The sequence below is a fragment of the Sphaerodactylus townsendi genome, linkage group LG12 (genome assembly GCF_021028975.2).
Source record: "Sphaerodactylus townsendi isolate TG3544 linkage group LG12, MPM_Stown_v2.3, whole genome shotgun sequence".
NCBI lineage: Eukaryota > Metazoa > Chordata > Lepidosauria > Squamata > Sphaerodactylidae > Sphaerodactylus > Sphaerodactylus townsendi.
This window is the reverse complement of record NC_059436.1, coordinates 8,282,589-8,299,494: the sequence shown is the minus strand read 5'-3', so window position 1 is coordinate 8,299,494 and position 16,906 is coordinate 8,282,589. Positions and strand designations below refer to the sequence as shown.

The 16,906-nt window shown below is 45.8% G+C and overlaps 1 protein-coding gene across 2 annotated transcripts in view; it reads right to left on the bottom strand.

Annotated features, from left to right (window-relative positions):
• Positions 1 to 298: 298 nt before the first annotated feature.
• LZTS1 (leucine zipper tumor suppressor 1) overlaps positions 299 to 16,906 on the bottom strand; it is a 63,889-nt gene continuing 47,281 nt past the window's right edge. For both annotated transcript variants that reach the window (XM_048513384.1, XM_048513385.1), the window contains exons 2-4: positions 14,627 to 15,108; positions 9,773 to 10,600; positions 299 to 6,963 (exon numbers count right to left, since the gene is read on the bottom strand). In XM_048513384.1, coding sequence (XP_048369341.1) covers positions 6,295 to 6,963; positions 9,773 to 10,600; positions 14,627 to 14,971 — 1,842 coding nt within the window. In that variant the 5' untranslated portion in view covers positions 14,972 to 15,108 and the 3' untranslated portion in view covers positions 299 to 6,294. The remainder of the gene's footprint in view (positions 6,964 to 9,772; positions 10,601 to 14,626; positions 15,109 to 16,906) is intronic.

The window sequence follows — 16,906 nt, the reverse complement described above, 5'->3', positions numbered from 1 at the left end:
AACATTACTTGGTAAATGACATGCTATTAAGCTTCTATTAAAGGAGTGGGCTGTTTTCATCCAGGTCTGTTGGCAACCCTAATTTCCCATTTTGCAATCATCACTGCTATGAATGCCGGAGCAATTGTGTTGGCAATGGAGCACATAAGAGCATAAGAACTAGCTTGCTGGATCAGAACCAGAGTCCATCTAGTCCAACACTCTGCTACTCGCAGTGGCCCACCAGGTGCCTTTGGGAGCTCACATGCAGGATGTGAAAGCAATGGCCTTCTGCTGCTACTGCTCCTGGTCTGCTAAGGCATTTGCAATCTGACATCAAGGAGGATCAAGATTGGTAGCCATAGATCGACTTCTCCTCCATAAATCTGTCCAAGCCCTTTTTAAAGCTATCCAGGTTAGTGGCCATCACCACCTCCTTCATCACCACATGGGGATTTTCTGTGTCCTTCACTCTGCCAGTCACCATTTCCCCTGAATTTCCCCCCACTGCACCATAGGAGAACTTCCGTGAGCTTAAAAAACACCTGTTACAGCACAATAGTGGTATAACACTGTAGCAATTACCCCCACCCCACCCTCCGTACCAGTAAATTCTCCAATGGCATGGGAGGAAACCAGCAACTGCAAATGACTTACAAAAGGAAACTGGTGCTGATAAGGTTAGGATATTTGAAAATGTACACAAATCCTTTCACACAGCATACTTATATGCTTCAATGGCATTCTTTCAGAAAAGATTACACTGAACTAGGTTTGCAGAAAACCATGCTGAAGACAGGGAAAACCTGAAGAGTGGATGGTTACAGGACATCATGAGGAAGCTCCCCAGGATAGCATTCCAGTTTGGAAGTAACAGTGGAATAACAAATGGAAAAACAGTGATTTCCTCATAACCTTCTCTAGCCCTCTTGCCAAGTTGGTGTGTCTTAGCAGCTATGAATTCTTACCATTAGGAAGGTGAAATTAGAAGAAATGTAACTCTGGAAGCTTCTTGAGCAGCTCGCGGTGACCACAGCAGCTCAACAGGGATCTTTTGGAGCTCATTTAAAATATAAGGAGGATCTTGCAAAATCCAGCAGGAATGATTCTTGGCCTGGCAGAGTAGGGTGGAGCTTGGAGCGCCTCCACTTTCAGAAGGTACCAGCTGCCACTGGCTATTTTTAAACCAGAAATATTCCTATTTAAAAGTCTCTGTTTTTAAATGGCAATATCACAATGGGTTGGGGGGGGAAAGCTGCCCCCCCCCCCAAGCCGTAGGTGGGATGAATCAATGTTCTAGGTGGGAGGAGTGGCGTTCCCACTGGCATCATTCCTGGCTACGGACCTAATATGGAGATCTTAATTTGAATTCCAAATCTCAGTCACAGCTTTACTGGGGGGAGGGGAGAGGCTTCTGAAAGCCAGCTTCAATTCTCCATGCACAGCAGAGGTGCAGCCGTGGCTACTCCTCATATCTGTACAAAGCATGCACACAAAGAAACGGCTATTTCAGCATCTGTGCAACCCGAGTCTAGGCTGTTCATAATTAAATCAAGGAGCTTGTGCTGTCCCCTCATTTAAAACTTCTTATGGGTTATCTATCTGATTCTACTCTTTCCTGCCAAGAACATGAAACCTCCAGGGGTGGACAGCAATGCCCACCCAAAACCACCCAGCAACAGGAGAAAGAGAAAGGTGCTACCTCCAGCTTCCATGCAACAATTCCCAGATGCAGAAATTCAGCAGATTTGGCACAGGAGTTGACCTTAGCCCTCTCCCTCCAGTCCAGAGCCAAAGTATCACAATTTCTTTTTGTCTTTGCCAAGATAAAAATAAGACATAAAACCATGAAGCCTAGGAGGAGGGAACCCTCCCTGAGCAGCATCAGTACAAATGAACTCACTGACCGCACAGCAGGGACGGTGTTTTAGCAGGGCTGCACATTTGTGCTGGACGCATTTTACTGCCTTGTTGTCAAAGATGCCTGAAGGTTAGAAGGGACCAAAATGATTTTCTTTCATCTTAATGAAGCCTGCCAACAGCTGTTCCTCTGTCCCCAGGTGAGGGGGGAAGAGATAGAAAGAGGGGCAGGTGGTACAGAAGGTGGGAAGAAGAGCAGAAGGAAGTTTCATCACAGCAGGACATGACAGGCAGGCAGCATGGAGAACCTCCCACCCCAAGGTAATTAACCCCAAGGGGCTCATTGGCTGGTCTCCAGGGAGCAGGCCTGCGGTGGGATTGCAATTAACAATGCAAATTTTGTTAATCAGAAGCATATGCACACAAACCCAATTAGCTGAGTAGCAGGCAGAGAAGAGGAGGAGAGAGGGTTCACGACCCCAAGAACGATTTTTCTCACTACTATAAGCTGGGGGGGGGGGGGAGGGGAGACAGCGCTTCACAGTCCTTTGTAGCTGCTGAGAAGCAATGGAGTAAATTGGATTTTCAATCTTTCTCAAGTCCTAGATGTCAAATAAAACAGAAGTTCAGTGGCCCCTTAAAGGCCACCCTGGTTTTAGGGTGGCCAACCTATGGTGCTCCAGATGTTCATGGACTACAATTTCCAATTGGCCATGCTGGCAGGGGCTGATGGGAATTGTAGTCCACAAACATCTGGAGCACCCAAGGCTGGCCACTCCAAGAAACTACCCCTCTGGAAGAATCTAAATATTGAATGCAAAGCTATTAACTTCCAGGAAGTGGAACTATGTGGAATATGCTGAGGAATACTAATTGACATTTCCAGAAAATGTACCTTCAGGGTAAATGCACAGAGATGGCAAGAGTCTTATATCAACTATGTGGAACCAGTATGACGTAGTAGGTAGAGACTGCTGAATTTAGGATTGTTGGCTTTTAAACTAGTCCCTCTAGATATAACTTATTTATTTAACTTCATTTATACTCCACTTTTTTTCTCAACAAGGACCTGAAGGGGTCTGCAACATTCTCTGCTTCTCCCTTTAATCCTCAAAACACAACCCTGTGAAGAAGGTGAGTTTAAGAGAGAGCACAACTGGCTCAAATGCTGACTATAAAACCACAGTCTCCAACAGAGGAGGGCAACAGTGATGGACAGGCGAGATCTGGATTCAAACCCTTATTCAGCACATACGGTTGCAAAGTATCTCCTGGCCAGCTGTGGGGGACGGGGGCATGTAGGGTTGCCAGATCCAGGTTGGGAGACTGCTGGAGATTTGGAAATTGAGCCAAAGGAGGACAGGGGCCTCAGTGGGGTACAATGAAGTAGAATCCAAAGCAACCATTTTCTCCAAGGGAACTGATCTCTGTAATGTGCGTCTGAGCTGTAATTCTGGGGGATTCCCTGTATCCTGGAAAATGCCCTGTATCCAACTGAAGACTTAAGGGCACTGATGTTTTCTCATGAAGGAGGCTGAAAAAATCCTTTCCCAGTGACTTCTGTTGAATTTTGTATCTAGGAGGTCAGTGAACCCCCCCCCCCCCCCCAAAAAAAAAATAAATCCCCAGCATAATATGGCTCTATAGTGGGAAGGTAGAATCTGCAAAGATTGATGCCCCCTTAAAAATCGTATGAACCCTTAAATGTTTGGAATGTGATTGGACAAAGGACACTGGATCATGGCCAACCCATCTAGTACAGTGAATGCAAGAATAATGCAGGATAATCCTGTGTATGCTCTTCTGAACTCCACGAAGGTGTTCACAAATGTGGAACACAAAAGTCAAAATAATAAAAATGATTGCATTGAGAATGAAGTCCAGTGAATCTGACCAAAGTTTAGGACATGGCAGGAGTAATAGCATGATACTCTAACTCCCAAACTCATATGTCTCACAACATTTAAGGCTGGGTAAATGCAGAGCCAACAGATGCTGGCAACAGCTGCAGAGCGCCTGGGGAAACGTTTCACCTCCAGAGTGTCCTCCAAGAAATGCTCCGGGATTATAGGAGAGAAGAGGTTATGGTTTGGGGTGGACAAAGTTGTTTGGCATCAAAGTAACTGAAGCAGCTGAAGGTCAAACACTGGAACACCAGAGAAGACCAACACAGCAATCCTAACACCAGCTCTTTCAGGCCACTTCTCAGATGCCCTTGCTCTGATGCACTTCCCCTCATTTTGTTCAAGCATGGGTACCACTTGCTTGAAAAGTTACCCATTATTTGGTTGCTGGACCATAGGAGGCTGACTTATATTGAGCTATGCGCCTTACCGGAAGTAGTAATGAGCAGCAGCTCTCAGATGACCTATGACCTCATCTCTTTAACTGGAGGTGCTCGGGGGTCGAACCTGGAACCTTCTGCATGCCGAGCAGATTGTCTACCATAGGACTACAGCGACTCCCCAAAGACCCTCTCCAGGATCTTCATCACAGAACAGTCTTCCTCAATGCTTTTGTCTCCAGACCCCTTTAACTGGAGATGACATCAATGGAACCTGGAATCTTCCCTGTACAAAGCATCTGCTCCACTAGCTACAATACTCATGAAAGAGCAAAGCAACCTTACATTGGGTGAAGTCCACCCAGTACAGCATTGTCCACTTTGGCTGCCAGATGCTCTCCAGGCAGTGATTGATGCCCTAGCTACTGGAAACCTTGTTAGATGGAGATGTTAGGAACTGAACCTAGAACATTCTATAACATACACTGTCCCACTGCTTTAAGGCTCCACCACAGAGGAGCAACAAATCTGAACGGATAAGCTTTGGAACAGGACCACTGAAAGTCAATCAAGAGAACACATGCAAGGTCTCCTAGGGAAGATCTTCCATCTCTCTGCCATTATGGATAAGACTCTTGATCCAAAAAGCCCCATTATCCCACAGACACCAGTCACAAAGCATGAGAGAAATGGGAGGGGGAGAATGCAGAGAGTTCCCTGGAATGTCTTGGAGCTGAACTGACGTCTTGTCCAAGAACACAGTTATCTTCTGATCCATCTGCCTGCATTACGAAGCCTCTTGCCACATTCCCTGCTATTATCTCCCCATCTGCTTCCGTTTCTCCTCCATTCTCCTATTGCATTTATATCTCACAGTCCCTGGAATGTCTGGACAAAGGAGGAAGTGTGGGGTGTGTGTGTGTGTGTGTGTGTGTGTGTGGCTGTCCTATATTTAGCTGAAGCTGCCTTTGTCAGTGGCAAAATAGAAGAAGAGGGAGAGATGTGGAAACATACACGCTCAATATCTGCAAAATTAAAGAGATCTGTAAAACATTCACATTGGAGAGAAATCAATACAAACATTTCTGTTCAAAACACGAGTAAACTTCAGTTGTCTCCCCCACACAAATATTCTTCCCAACTCTAGTTGAGCGACAGGAGAAGGGTCCTGCTAAATTATTAGGAAAGAAGAGAGAAGACCCAGTGGCCGATGGCCAGATTATGGCTTCTAGAAACCAAGAACACTAACCTATATATTTTTTTCTGACAGCAGAACTATGCTGCTAAAAGAGGCAGTTAGTGAAACGGGGTTATTTCCTCCTGGACAAAGAGGGCTTTCCTTACAACCTGCATGACTATGTAATTGTCGTCAAGTCACAACTGGCTTATGGCAACCCCAGAAAGAGTTTTCAAGGCAAGTGAGAAGCAGAGGTGGTTTGCCAGTGCATTCCTCTGCAGAATTAGAACCCCAGCTCCATCAGTCCTCCAGAATATCCCAGAATCCTCTTGCAGCTCCTTATCTCAGCAGATCAAGCGACTTGCCTATCTAGCCAATCAGAATCAATAGGATATCTCAAGGACCTGTGATGTGGTCTCAGCATGCTGTGTGCTGTGTGTGTGTCACAATGAGAGGCACAACGGATCAAAAAGGCTGCAGTTCTTCCATAGTCCTCCCACACAACTATTAGGATGGTCTTGGGGAATGCACAGTCTTGTGTTGTAGCTTGGGAGGAGCAAAGGAGCTGCAGCGGCATCTCCAAGCACCACACGGGGTTGCAATGAGCTTCTTTCCCCTTCTTTCCCAGCCTCTTGGCAAACTTGTACCTGGCTGGCAGGTGAGCGGGAGCCCCTTATTCTTTCTGGCACAGGGATTTTTACATATTCTGTAGCAAGGCAGCCCCTGTGTCAATGCTACCCCATCTGAGCAGTTGGTGGGTGAAAACCTACCCCTCTCCTTCTCAAAGTGATGCAATTGGAGGCATTAGATGTGCTGGGGAGAGCTGAATGCTTGACAAAAAAAAACAAGCAAAAAACCATGGCATGACAACAGCTGGAGATCCACTTTGGCCAAGCAAGGACCTCAGCCAACAAGCAGGACTGTACACAACCCTACCCCCCAGCAGTTGAGAGAGACCCACCTCCTCCACCGTAGGCAGAGGATGCAACGAGCTTCAGATTTCAGTGGCGATGATGTCCTCGTAAGGGACATCAGTCCCGTGTAGGTCAAGCTCGAGGGGCTCTTTGCCATCTTCTCCTGCAGCCAACTGCTGCAGCATTTTCTCCAGATTCTGGTTCCTCTTGTACATGTGCAAGTAGCTCTGCTGCAGCTGCTTCTGGTAGTGGATCACCTTCTCTTTCTCCTCCTTCCAGGTCTGCCGTTCCTGCTGGAAGCCCACCGTCATCTGCTCATTGTTGCTGTGCTCCTCCTGGAGTTCTGCTTTCAACCTCTCGACTTCCCTCCACAGGGTTTGAATGTCCTCTGCTGTGGTCCCTTCTGGGCCCATGGATGCCACCCCGCATTTCCTCTCCTCCCTAAGGATGGTTAGATCTGTCCTTAGCTCCACAATCTCCTCCTCCAGCAGGTTTACCTTTTCCCTCAGGAGCTCCGATTCATTCTTCTTGCGCTGGAGTTCATTCTCACAGACCTCCAGCTCCATGGCCTTGGCCCGCAGCGAGTCTTCTAGGTCCTGAATCTTCATCTCCAGCAGCTCCATCTTTCCCCGGATGTCCTTCAGCTGGGCCTTCAAGTTGAGCACTTCATTGGTCTTGGTGTTCAGCTCCGACTGGGATTCCTTCAGCTGCTGTTTGAGGAGGGAGATTTCGCCAGACTTCTGGCATACCTGCAGGAGGTGCAGAACAGAAGAGCTAAGGAAGTTGCCTAGAACCAGCCAGACTGAGACCTGAAATGCAACTTGGCCTGGTGTTTAACAGCAACAGATTGTGGCACAGAGGAATTCATCTGAGGGCTGCCTCAGATGCAGCACATGAAGTGGCTTTATTCCAAGTCAAATCACCATTTTGTGGGGGAGGGGGGTTGATGATTTCCCAGCTTCTCAACGTGGGACGCGTTTCCAAACTTACTGCAGTTTTTGCATGCTACTTTCCCACTTCCTCAACATAAAACAACAAGCCTCACTTCAGTTAACACCGAGCATGTTTGTATTTTTGTTCTTTTAATTTTGATATTTATGGTCAACCATCCCTGGTCATCTCTTCCCTTGAAACCCAATGAAGGCTCACTGTGAGTCAATTATGAGGGGATGGCTCTAACTTGTGATTATTTATAAACATATAGCATCATTGAGCAACAGGCTGCACTTCAGAGTCATTTATGTCATGTTTGTATCTTTTTCTCCCTCTGCAGGAAAAAGCAGCTTTGGAAGACTATTTGTACTAGGAAGATGGCAAAGGGAGGAAGGGGTTAAACACCCCCTATCATTGCCTATGCAAATTGGCAGCCCACCCTGAGGCTGCTTTTAATTAAAATGTTGAGAAAAGAGATTAGTGCGATTCTGAGCAAGCTCCCTAACTGATCATTCCATTCAAGCCCCAGAACTTAACCCGTTCAAAACATTTTCCTAAGGGGGAAAGAAGGGGTTTGATTTAAAAAATATCTCCATAAAAGGAAATCAGGATTGGAATGCTGTATGCTGCTGCTGCAAAAGTTCATCATTTTTAGATGTTTACATGGGATAAAATCAAGCAGAACATTTTCAATAAGACTGGATACAAATATAGCAAAAAAAAAACACATTTAATCAAAGTGGAACAATAATCTCCTGACATCAACTTCACCTAAAATCTCCTATGCAGGAAAAAAAAATCCACACCTACATCTTTGCCCCTTCCCACATTCCCCTTGAGTAACTTGCAAGGCATAGTAGCCTGAAACATCCCAGAACCTTAACTACAAAGTTATAAAGAGCAGACAGTACCCTATAAACCTTCTGCTTTCCTGCATTATTTATTTATTTTATTATTTATTTGATTTCGAAACCGCCCAACCCCTAGGGGCTCAGGGCGGTGAACAACAGTGTTAAAAACAGCTTAAAAACATAACATTAAAAAAGTAATTAGCAATAATAAAACCCGGAACCCCATTACATGGTGTTATCAGGTGGCGTTTCTCCACCCTCCCACCCTCCCTACCATTATGCCCACGGGAGGCCAGATGAAATGGCAGCGATGTATTTAACCAGGCTGGCCAAATGCCTGGCGGAATAGGTCCGTCTTACAGGCCCTGCGGAAACTCTGCAGGTCCCTCAGGGCCCTGATCTCCCTTGGAAGCCTGTTCCACCAGGTAGGGGGCAGGGCTGTAAAAGCCCTGGCCCTTGTAGAGGCCAGCCTGATAGCCTTAGGGCCAGGGATCACCAGGAGGTCCTCCTCTGATGAACGGAGGGGCCTAATGGGACGATATGGGGAGAGGCGGTCTCGTAGGTATGCAGGTCCAAGGCCGTGATTGGCTTTGAAGGTCCTGTTGTGGGTTCTTCTGTTACAATAGGATTAAAACACCACTTGCCCTGACCTGGATGGTCTGGGCTAGCCTTATGTCATCCAGATCTCAACTGCTACGCAGGGCTGTCCCCAGTTAGAAGTTGGAAGCAGGCAATGACAAACTACCTCTGTCCTCTTGTCTTGAAAACCCTATGGGCTCATCATAACTCAGCTGTGACTTGACAGCATGCTCTGACCCCAAATCATCATTTTCTGGGGATGGGGTATCTTCAACTGTATGGATCTCTTTCTGTAAACAACCAGTTGGCACCATTTCTTTGTTGTTTAGAAAGCTGGGATAGGACTTCCATCAGGTTTTTAATGTCTATTAAGGACTTCTAAAGATTTCTGATGTTTTCCATTCTCTAGACTCTTGGATGTCCCTGTCCCATTAACTATTTTTAGTTATTTTAAAAGACGGACAATCTGATCAAAGATTTTAGTTATTTTAAAAGATGGACAATCTGATCAAAGATCGTCCAGGTTCTCATAGAGTTTGCTGCACAGAAAATTAAAAAATTACCAGCTGGAACTTAGGTAATGTTAAGTAGAATTCTTTTGTACATACCAGACCTTCGTACACATATTAATTTGTTTTGTGGCAGGAGGTACATTTATGTACAGGGTACATTCAAACAACCATGCCTTCACTCAACAAGCATTGACCTTCCTACTTTTCATGTGATGGGAATCAAATTTAAGGTAGCTACCTGTCTGAAAGGTAGTTCCTGTGGCCATCTTTGGACCACTGGCTTGTTCAATAAGTAGTACCTACACTGATCTATAGGTATGTTCTGGTAACCTATCAGCACTTGACTTCAATGACCAGAGGCTGCAAAACTCAATTCCTGGTGGGCTGTCCAAAGCTATCTTTGGAAGACCAAAAGGAAACTAGTACAGTTCTTGTGGAAAGAGAGTGGGCAAGAAATGAGATGTCTCCTCAATGGCAAATAGACATGTCACAGGCACTCTGCCCCAAATATAATATGCCAGTCCACGAAGATGAAACTTAGGCAAACTTCTCTTGTGTTTGTACAGGTGTCCAATTTGTGGGTGCCGTAGATCCTATCCTAATGCACACTTGGGTCTGCAAGCACATGGAAGAGGATGGGGCCTGAATATTATGGGCACTGTGGCAGTTTAAGTCACACTTACCTCCCACTGTGTCTCCTCCAATGCCGGAGCAAAGTTGGTCTTCTCCTTCTCGTAAGACCTCAGCTTGGTCTCTAACAAGTCCTGCTCCTTCATCAGGTTCGCCAGTTCTTCGCGGAGCTGCTTCTTCTCCTGCTGCAACTGGAACACCTGGAGCTGCAGTAGCTGCTGCGCTCTCTGCGACTTCTGCGATGTCTGCTTGAGCTTGTTGTTGCATTTTTGTTTCAGCCCTTCCATCTCCTCTCTGCAGCGCCTCTGCTTTTCCTCAAAGCTTTGGCAGGAGGCGATCTCCTTCTCTTCGAAGCTGCACTGGAGGTCCTGCAATTCCCCTTCCCTCTCCAGCAGCTTCTGTTCCAGCTCCTGAATGGCTGACTCGTCTGTGGAGATGGGTGAGCGGATGCAGGAGTTCTTCTCCCCACTGTGCGGATGAGAAGAAGACCCTTTGCTGGGGTTGAGAATCTTGTTGCCTCCATCGGAGAAGGAAAGGGCCTTCAGGCTCATCATGTTACTGTCCTGCAGGATCGCGCTCTGGGTGATGTTGTGGGCAGAGCCCCCAAACCGATTGATGGGCCCTACAGGGGTGACAAGAGGGTCCAGCTGGTAGCTGCTGGCAGTGCTGTGGGTGGGGAGGCTAGACATGGAGTTCCTCCCAGAATCTGAAAGTCCTCCTGAACATGGTGCTGGCTTAACATCCAGGTCCTTGGCTTTGTCCTGGGACTGCAGCTGCTGGGGTATGTGGTTGCCTTGGTCCAGAGAAGAATGGAGTACCGTGTTTGAGCGAGGGAGCACAGGCTTGAAGGCCGTGGGCCTTGCAGAACTCTTGTCTGTAGCCTAGAGAGATGGAGAAACTTGGTCAGTTGGTGCTGCAGCATCAGTTACACAGTCCTTTCGATCTACTGCCAGAGAACCCTACACCACTTCGCCAGTGGTTATATACATATACACACACAGGGTGGCTTCCACACACAGCCTTGGCTCTGCATTCCAGTCCTCCAGAGGCTTTGGGGTGGGGGGATTTCTGAACAACACCCTCGTGTCACCTTACAGGTTTATAGTTTACCAAATCTGCTTTGGTAGGATCTTCCTGAAAGATCCTACTGAAAGCAGATTTGGGACTGCATGGATGAGCAGTTGCAGATTTCCACACTTCCATGCCATCTCCCCCCCATTTCTCCTCATACCCACCACTCCTCCCTACCTTTGGGCTTACTGCTGTGTGTTTTTTAAAACATAAAAGGTTCCAGCTTCCAAATAATACTGGATAAAGCTACTGCCAATCTTCCTTTAAAAAAAAACTTGGCAAAAAGCTTTCTGGGGGGAAGGAGGAAGGGAAAGGCAGACACAAGGGCGAAGCATGTAGAAAATCCCCATGTGGAGCTGCCTTGTACGGAGGCAGATCCTTGGTCCATCAAAGACTGCATCACATCATCTACTGAAGACTGGCAGCGGCTCTCCAGGGTCATAGGCAGAGGTCTTTAAAAAGATTCTGCCAGGTCCTTTAAATGGGAGATGCTGGGGACTGAACCTCGGGTCTTCTGTGTGCCAAGTGAATGCTCCAGCCCTGATCTGTGGCAGCAAATGGCTCCTACACTGGCAGGTAGGCAGGTTCCCTCCCAACACTTTGGCACAAAAATCTCAGCTCCATTCTCTATAGGGAGCACTTAGCTTTGTGGTTAATCCAGCATCCAAATGGGTTCTCTAATGCTGCCTCCCGAGGCCACTAAAACACATTGCCAAGATTTAAAATGATCCAGGGTTGATCAGGCAGAAGCTATTAACAGTATCTGGGCTCACCTCTGGGAGTCACAAAGAAGATGCCCCTGAACAAACGCAGGGATTGTTTTGACCTCATCACTGAACAAGCACCGGGGGGTAGGGTGGGAGAAGCAGATCAGGGTTTTCCAGACTGAAGGGGCAATCAGGCAGGCTAAGGGTTTGATCCCGCTTGTTTCCAAAAGTAGTTAAGCACACCAAGGCAACCAACTAGATTATTTGCAGAGGTGTGTGTATGAAGAAGAAGAAGAAGAAGAAGAAGAAGAAGAAGAGGAGGAGGAGGAGGAGGAGTTTGGATTTATATCCCCCCTTTCTCTCCTGCAGGAGATTCAAAGGGGCTGACAATCTCCTTGCCCTTCCCCCCTCACAACAAACACCCTGTGAGGTAGGTGGGGCTGAGATAGCTCCGAGAAGCTGTGACTAGCCCAAGGTCACCCAGCTGGCGTGTGTGGGAGTGCACAGGCTAATCTGAATTCCCCAGATAAGCCTTCACAGCTCAGGCGGCAGAGCTGGGAATCAAACCCGGTTCCTCCAGATTAGATACATGAGCTCTTAACCTCCTACGCCACTGCTGCTCCTTGAGACTTGGTTGCTGTATCAGTTTGTTCTGTCTGGAACAATTGCAGCCACTAACCCTCACCCTCATTGTTCATAATACCAGGTGCCGCTCTCTGCAACTCACAAGGCCTGGTACAGAACCCAGCAGAAGCTGAGCTTAATGGCAATTCGGAGAGAACTATACGTCAAGGGCTGCTAAGTATGGCTGAATTTTCTTTTGAAATCTGTGTAGAGGGACCTATTCACACATACAGTAAAGCAGAAACAAACAGGATTCAAACTAGGGCAAAGGTTCTCATTCTTGTGCATCAGAACTCAAAAGTGGGTCATGAGACACAGAGGGAGGAAGCGAAAAAGGGTGAACTGGGGTAGGAGACTGTGGAAAATATACAGAAACAGGCAGTGGAATACTACCAATGGACAGAGCTTGTATGTTTCTATATGGAGGGATAGGGCCAGTGGGCTCACTCCCCCTCTCCACATGCTATATTGTTTGTGGCTGTGCCGTGTGTGCAGGGTTCACACAGAGGATAAATGATAATGCTGCTGTCTAAAGGCATAAACGCAGATAAGCCCACCAAAAAAAATGCAGTAGTGCAGGCAATGGGGAATGCAGCCACCTTCATTTATTTTTATTTGTTTAATTTGTATGCTGCCCTTCCCCTCATGGGCTCAGGGTGGCTTGAAACAGATAAAAACAACAAACATACAACAATTATTACTTTAAAACACAGATGGTGGCTAAAAGGCTGATCTTTAAATAAGCTAAACATTCCAACCACAGTTACATCCCAACCAATTTACTAGCAACAAAAATGGAGGGGTAGGGGAGAGAAGGAGGCCATTTTGATGGTAGGAACTGTAGCTGTCGCAACCATACACCTGGTGAAACAGCTCTGTCATATAGGGCCTGGAGAATTAAATCAAATTCTACAGTGGGGTTGCTGCACGTTGCGTAGGAGAACCACAACTGAGCCTTCCTTTAATGCAAAAAAGTATATGCGTTCAAAAGATGCCTATACTGTTCCCTTTTTCTCACTGCAACTAGAAAATGCTCTAAGGAGCCATTCTGATTAAATAAATGGGTTTTTTTTGCGGGGGGGATGGAGGGTTAACCTCCCTTCCTCCAATGCCATGATCTTGATCCAAATCTCTGTACTGTTTTTTAATGTCAAAGAAAATATTTGGCAATCTAGTCATGACTCTCTCCCACGTAATTGGTTCCGAAGCCTTTGCCGATTGGTACTGCTGGCTATGACTCATTTTTCCTCACAGGATCACAGCCAGGGTGCACAGGGCAAAACAAATAGAAATCATTACATTGAAGGCATTAACAAAAATAAAAGCCATTAGGAAGCGTGCATTTTCACAATAGCAACATCATTTCCTTTCAACAGGTGAACACCCACAAATGTTGACCTCAGGAGGATCTGAACTTGACCAGAATACAACAGGCAAATAGTTAATTGGACCCCATCCTGAGGAATATATTTCCCCAGCTTTCACTGGCTTCTGGGAACAATTGGAAGTGCTGATCTTGACCAATCTTGACCAGAGGATCCAGTGTGGTGAACTGGTTAAAGTACTAGACTAGAATTTGGGAAACGCAAGTTCAAATCTCTACTCAGCCATGGAAACCTTGGGACAGTTACCCATGGTCAGACTAACCAACCTCACAGGATTGTTGTGAGAGCAAAATGGAGGAGAGGAAAATGATGTGAGACACTTTGTGTCCCTACTGGGGAATAATTGGGATGCAAATGAAGCAAATAAACAGGCCCAGGACCAAAGCAGCTAAAGGACCATCTGCTCTCATATGAACCTGCTTGTCAGTTAAGATCTTCATGTAAATCCCATGTAACTTTTGCAGGGCCTTTTCTGTGGTGGTGTCCTGGCTGTGGAATCATCTCACCAAATAAATTTCCCTGTTTGAAGCATGAGTAATTCCTATTTCTCAGTTCATCTTGTTTGCCTGTATTTTAATGGCAACAGATGTTTGGCAACTATAATCTGGCTCTTATCTTTTTAACTACTGTTTGCCTGCAATGTTTCACATTGTTTTTTTTATTATACTTAATCTGATGTGTATTAAATTAAATCTCCAGCCAACTGTTAGCAAGGGAGGCTATCATTACTATTCTCTTCTCTGCTCCATAGGACAGTAGCACACCACAACTAAAATTTGCCCTCACCCACTGGTTAACTTATTGTTCAAGTTTACAGTCCTTACGATGGGCAATTTATGACTCACCCCCTCCTGTGTTTGGAAAACCACGCAGTCTGTTTTTGTTAGTTCTTTAACGCAGCTAATGGATGCCCAAAAGGAATTAATTAGCTCTGTGATTAACTCATGCCTTAAAAACCCAACGAGGTTGCTGTAAATAAGATGCAACTAGATGCATTTTTCACCACCACAGTTAATATGCGTCCTCCCCCCCCCCCCCGCCCCGACAAATGCAGCAGTTGATGGCTCTCCGCAAGAGGGCATAACTGCACTCTGAACAGGCTTCACTTAGTACAACTCACCAGTTCCAGCTGGTTGGAGCCTGGCTTCAGTTTGGATGATGTCGGGGTGCCAAAATCCACACTGCTCCTTCCCGCCTGGCCTCCCAGCTCCCCGCTGGAGAGAGGGGTGTACTCTGACCGATGAGTCTTTTGGTTGACCTTGATGTAAAAGAAATCCTCATTCTTGTTCCCCTTAGAGCTGGACTTGTTGTGGCCAGTTTCCTGAGAGAAGCCGAATTTCAGCAACCCGTCTGAGTACCTGTTCAGCTTCTTCAGGTGAGAGGATTTGCGCAGCTTGTATTGCGAGGCCCGGCAGTGCTTGCTGTGAAAACTGTGCCCAGAGATGAGGCTACTGACGCTCCCCATGATGGTCCTGGATGGAGGGCAGGCAATTAAGAGAGATGGGCTTGGGCGTGCTTTCTAGTAGGACATCCTGACTGTTGGGAGAGAAGGCTGGTGCTGTGGTCATAGCAGAAACCTCACAGTGTCAGGAAGCAATGAATCTAGGGGAGATGGAACAAGAAACTGTGAAGGAAGTGAAAAGGTAAACAAACCTATGCAGAAATAGTCACAATGGAAATGGAAGTTAAACTGGATTTGGGCCTTGCCTTCCCCAGGAAGACCATGCAAGTCTGGCTCCTTTCCACACAGCCAAACTAAAACAGTTTGAGGAAGGAAATAAAATGTTTCCTTCAAGGAATTCTGCACAGTTTTTAGCTGCAAACGTTTTATCTCAGTCTCAAACTTTGATTTGGATCCTCTTAGCGATCTTTCTTCTTAATTTTTTTTAAAAAACGCTTCCTCCTTCCCTGAGTGGAGAAACAGGAAATGTATTATTTTTCCTGCCCGAATTTGAACCTCCACGCGTCCCCTTAGATTCTGCTACTTTAGTTTCTCTGGCTGTCTGCCATTTTCTGCTGCTTCAGAAATTGTATGGCTGTCCGCTATTTTCTGAAGTCTCCTACGGATTTTTTCTCATCTAGCCTCATGGCTGCCCACCATTTCTGTCATTGCTGTACATTAATAAATTCATTATTGCCTGTTAATTATGCAAGCATGTCTTTTTTCCTTTCCTTTTCTTCAGTGTGTTTCGTGGATTCGAGGCTACGTAGATTCGATGTCAGAATTAGCAAGGCTTTGGATATCGAGTCTTGGTAGCATCGAAGTCACACATGCTTGGGCTTTTTTAAAGAACGGTTTTTACCTTTTTAAAAATAGGTTATGCAGGCAAAACCCCAGGAAAACAATTATTTTCACAATGCTTGGAACACACTTAAAATGCTTTGTGCTGAAATGGCCACTGTGTTTTGCACATTACCTAGAAATCCCAGTAACCTCATAAAACTTTGCAACTTCCACCTTATTAGTACATAAGAGTGTTATACTTAGGCTTCACAAAAGAGGTATAATAAATTCCAATCATTTTTTATTTGGAGGGATAGTTTTTTAAAACCCCAAGAGCAAGAGAAATAAAACAAGACCAAATATTTTGTAACACTTTGCTCCAATAAAGACCCTGTTGATAATATCATGTTGGATATTTTCAGGCATCTTCACCTTGGTCTTATTACTAATGACTTCACATGACTTGGCTGGAGAGACATCCCCCCGCCCTGCCAATGTGTTCTGGAACGATTTCCTTCATCTTTGAAACATTGGTGAAGTCTTTGTGGAGAGTAAGCAGAAATCTACAGGGAATGTCTTCAAATTACAATATGCATGTAAGTTAAATAAATAAAATTATTAATCAAACAGGAGACATGGGGGCACTTGATCAGGGTCTGGGATTCTAGAAGAGCCTTGAGACTCACAAGTCCACTTTACTTTCTTGCCCACACCAGACCAAAGCACATCTTTCTGTGTGTGTAAAGTACCATCAGCTCGCAGCTGACTTATGGCAACTCTAAAGGGTTTTCATAGAATCATAGAGTTGGAAGAGATCACAAGGACCATCAAGTCCAACCCCCAGCAGTGCAAGAACACATAATCAAAGCACTCCTGACAGATGGCCATCCAGCCTCTGTTTAAAAACCTCCCAAGAAGGAGACTCCAACATACTCCGAGGTAGGACATTCCACTATCAAACAGCCCTCTCAAGACAAGTGAGAAACTGAAGTGGTTTGCTGTTACCTTTTTCTGCAAAGTCTTCCATGGTGATCTTCTCTTCCAAATATCAACCCTGCTTATCTTCTGAGATCTGACAAGATTGGGCTATTCTAAACCATTCCACATACCAAGCACATATTTATATCTGGGCTTTTAATTAGAGGTTTTATCTTATTGGCTTTTTAAATGGTCTGC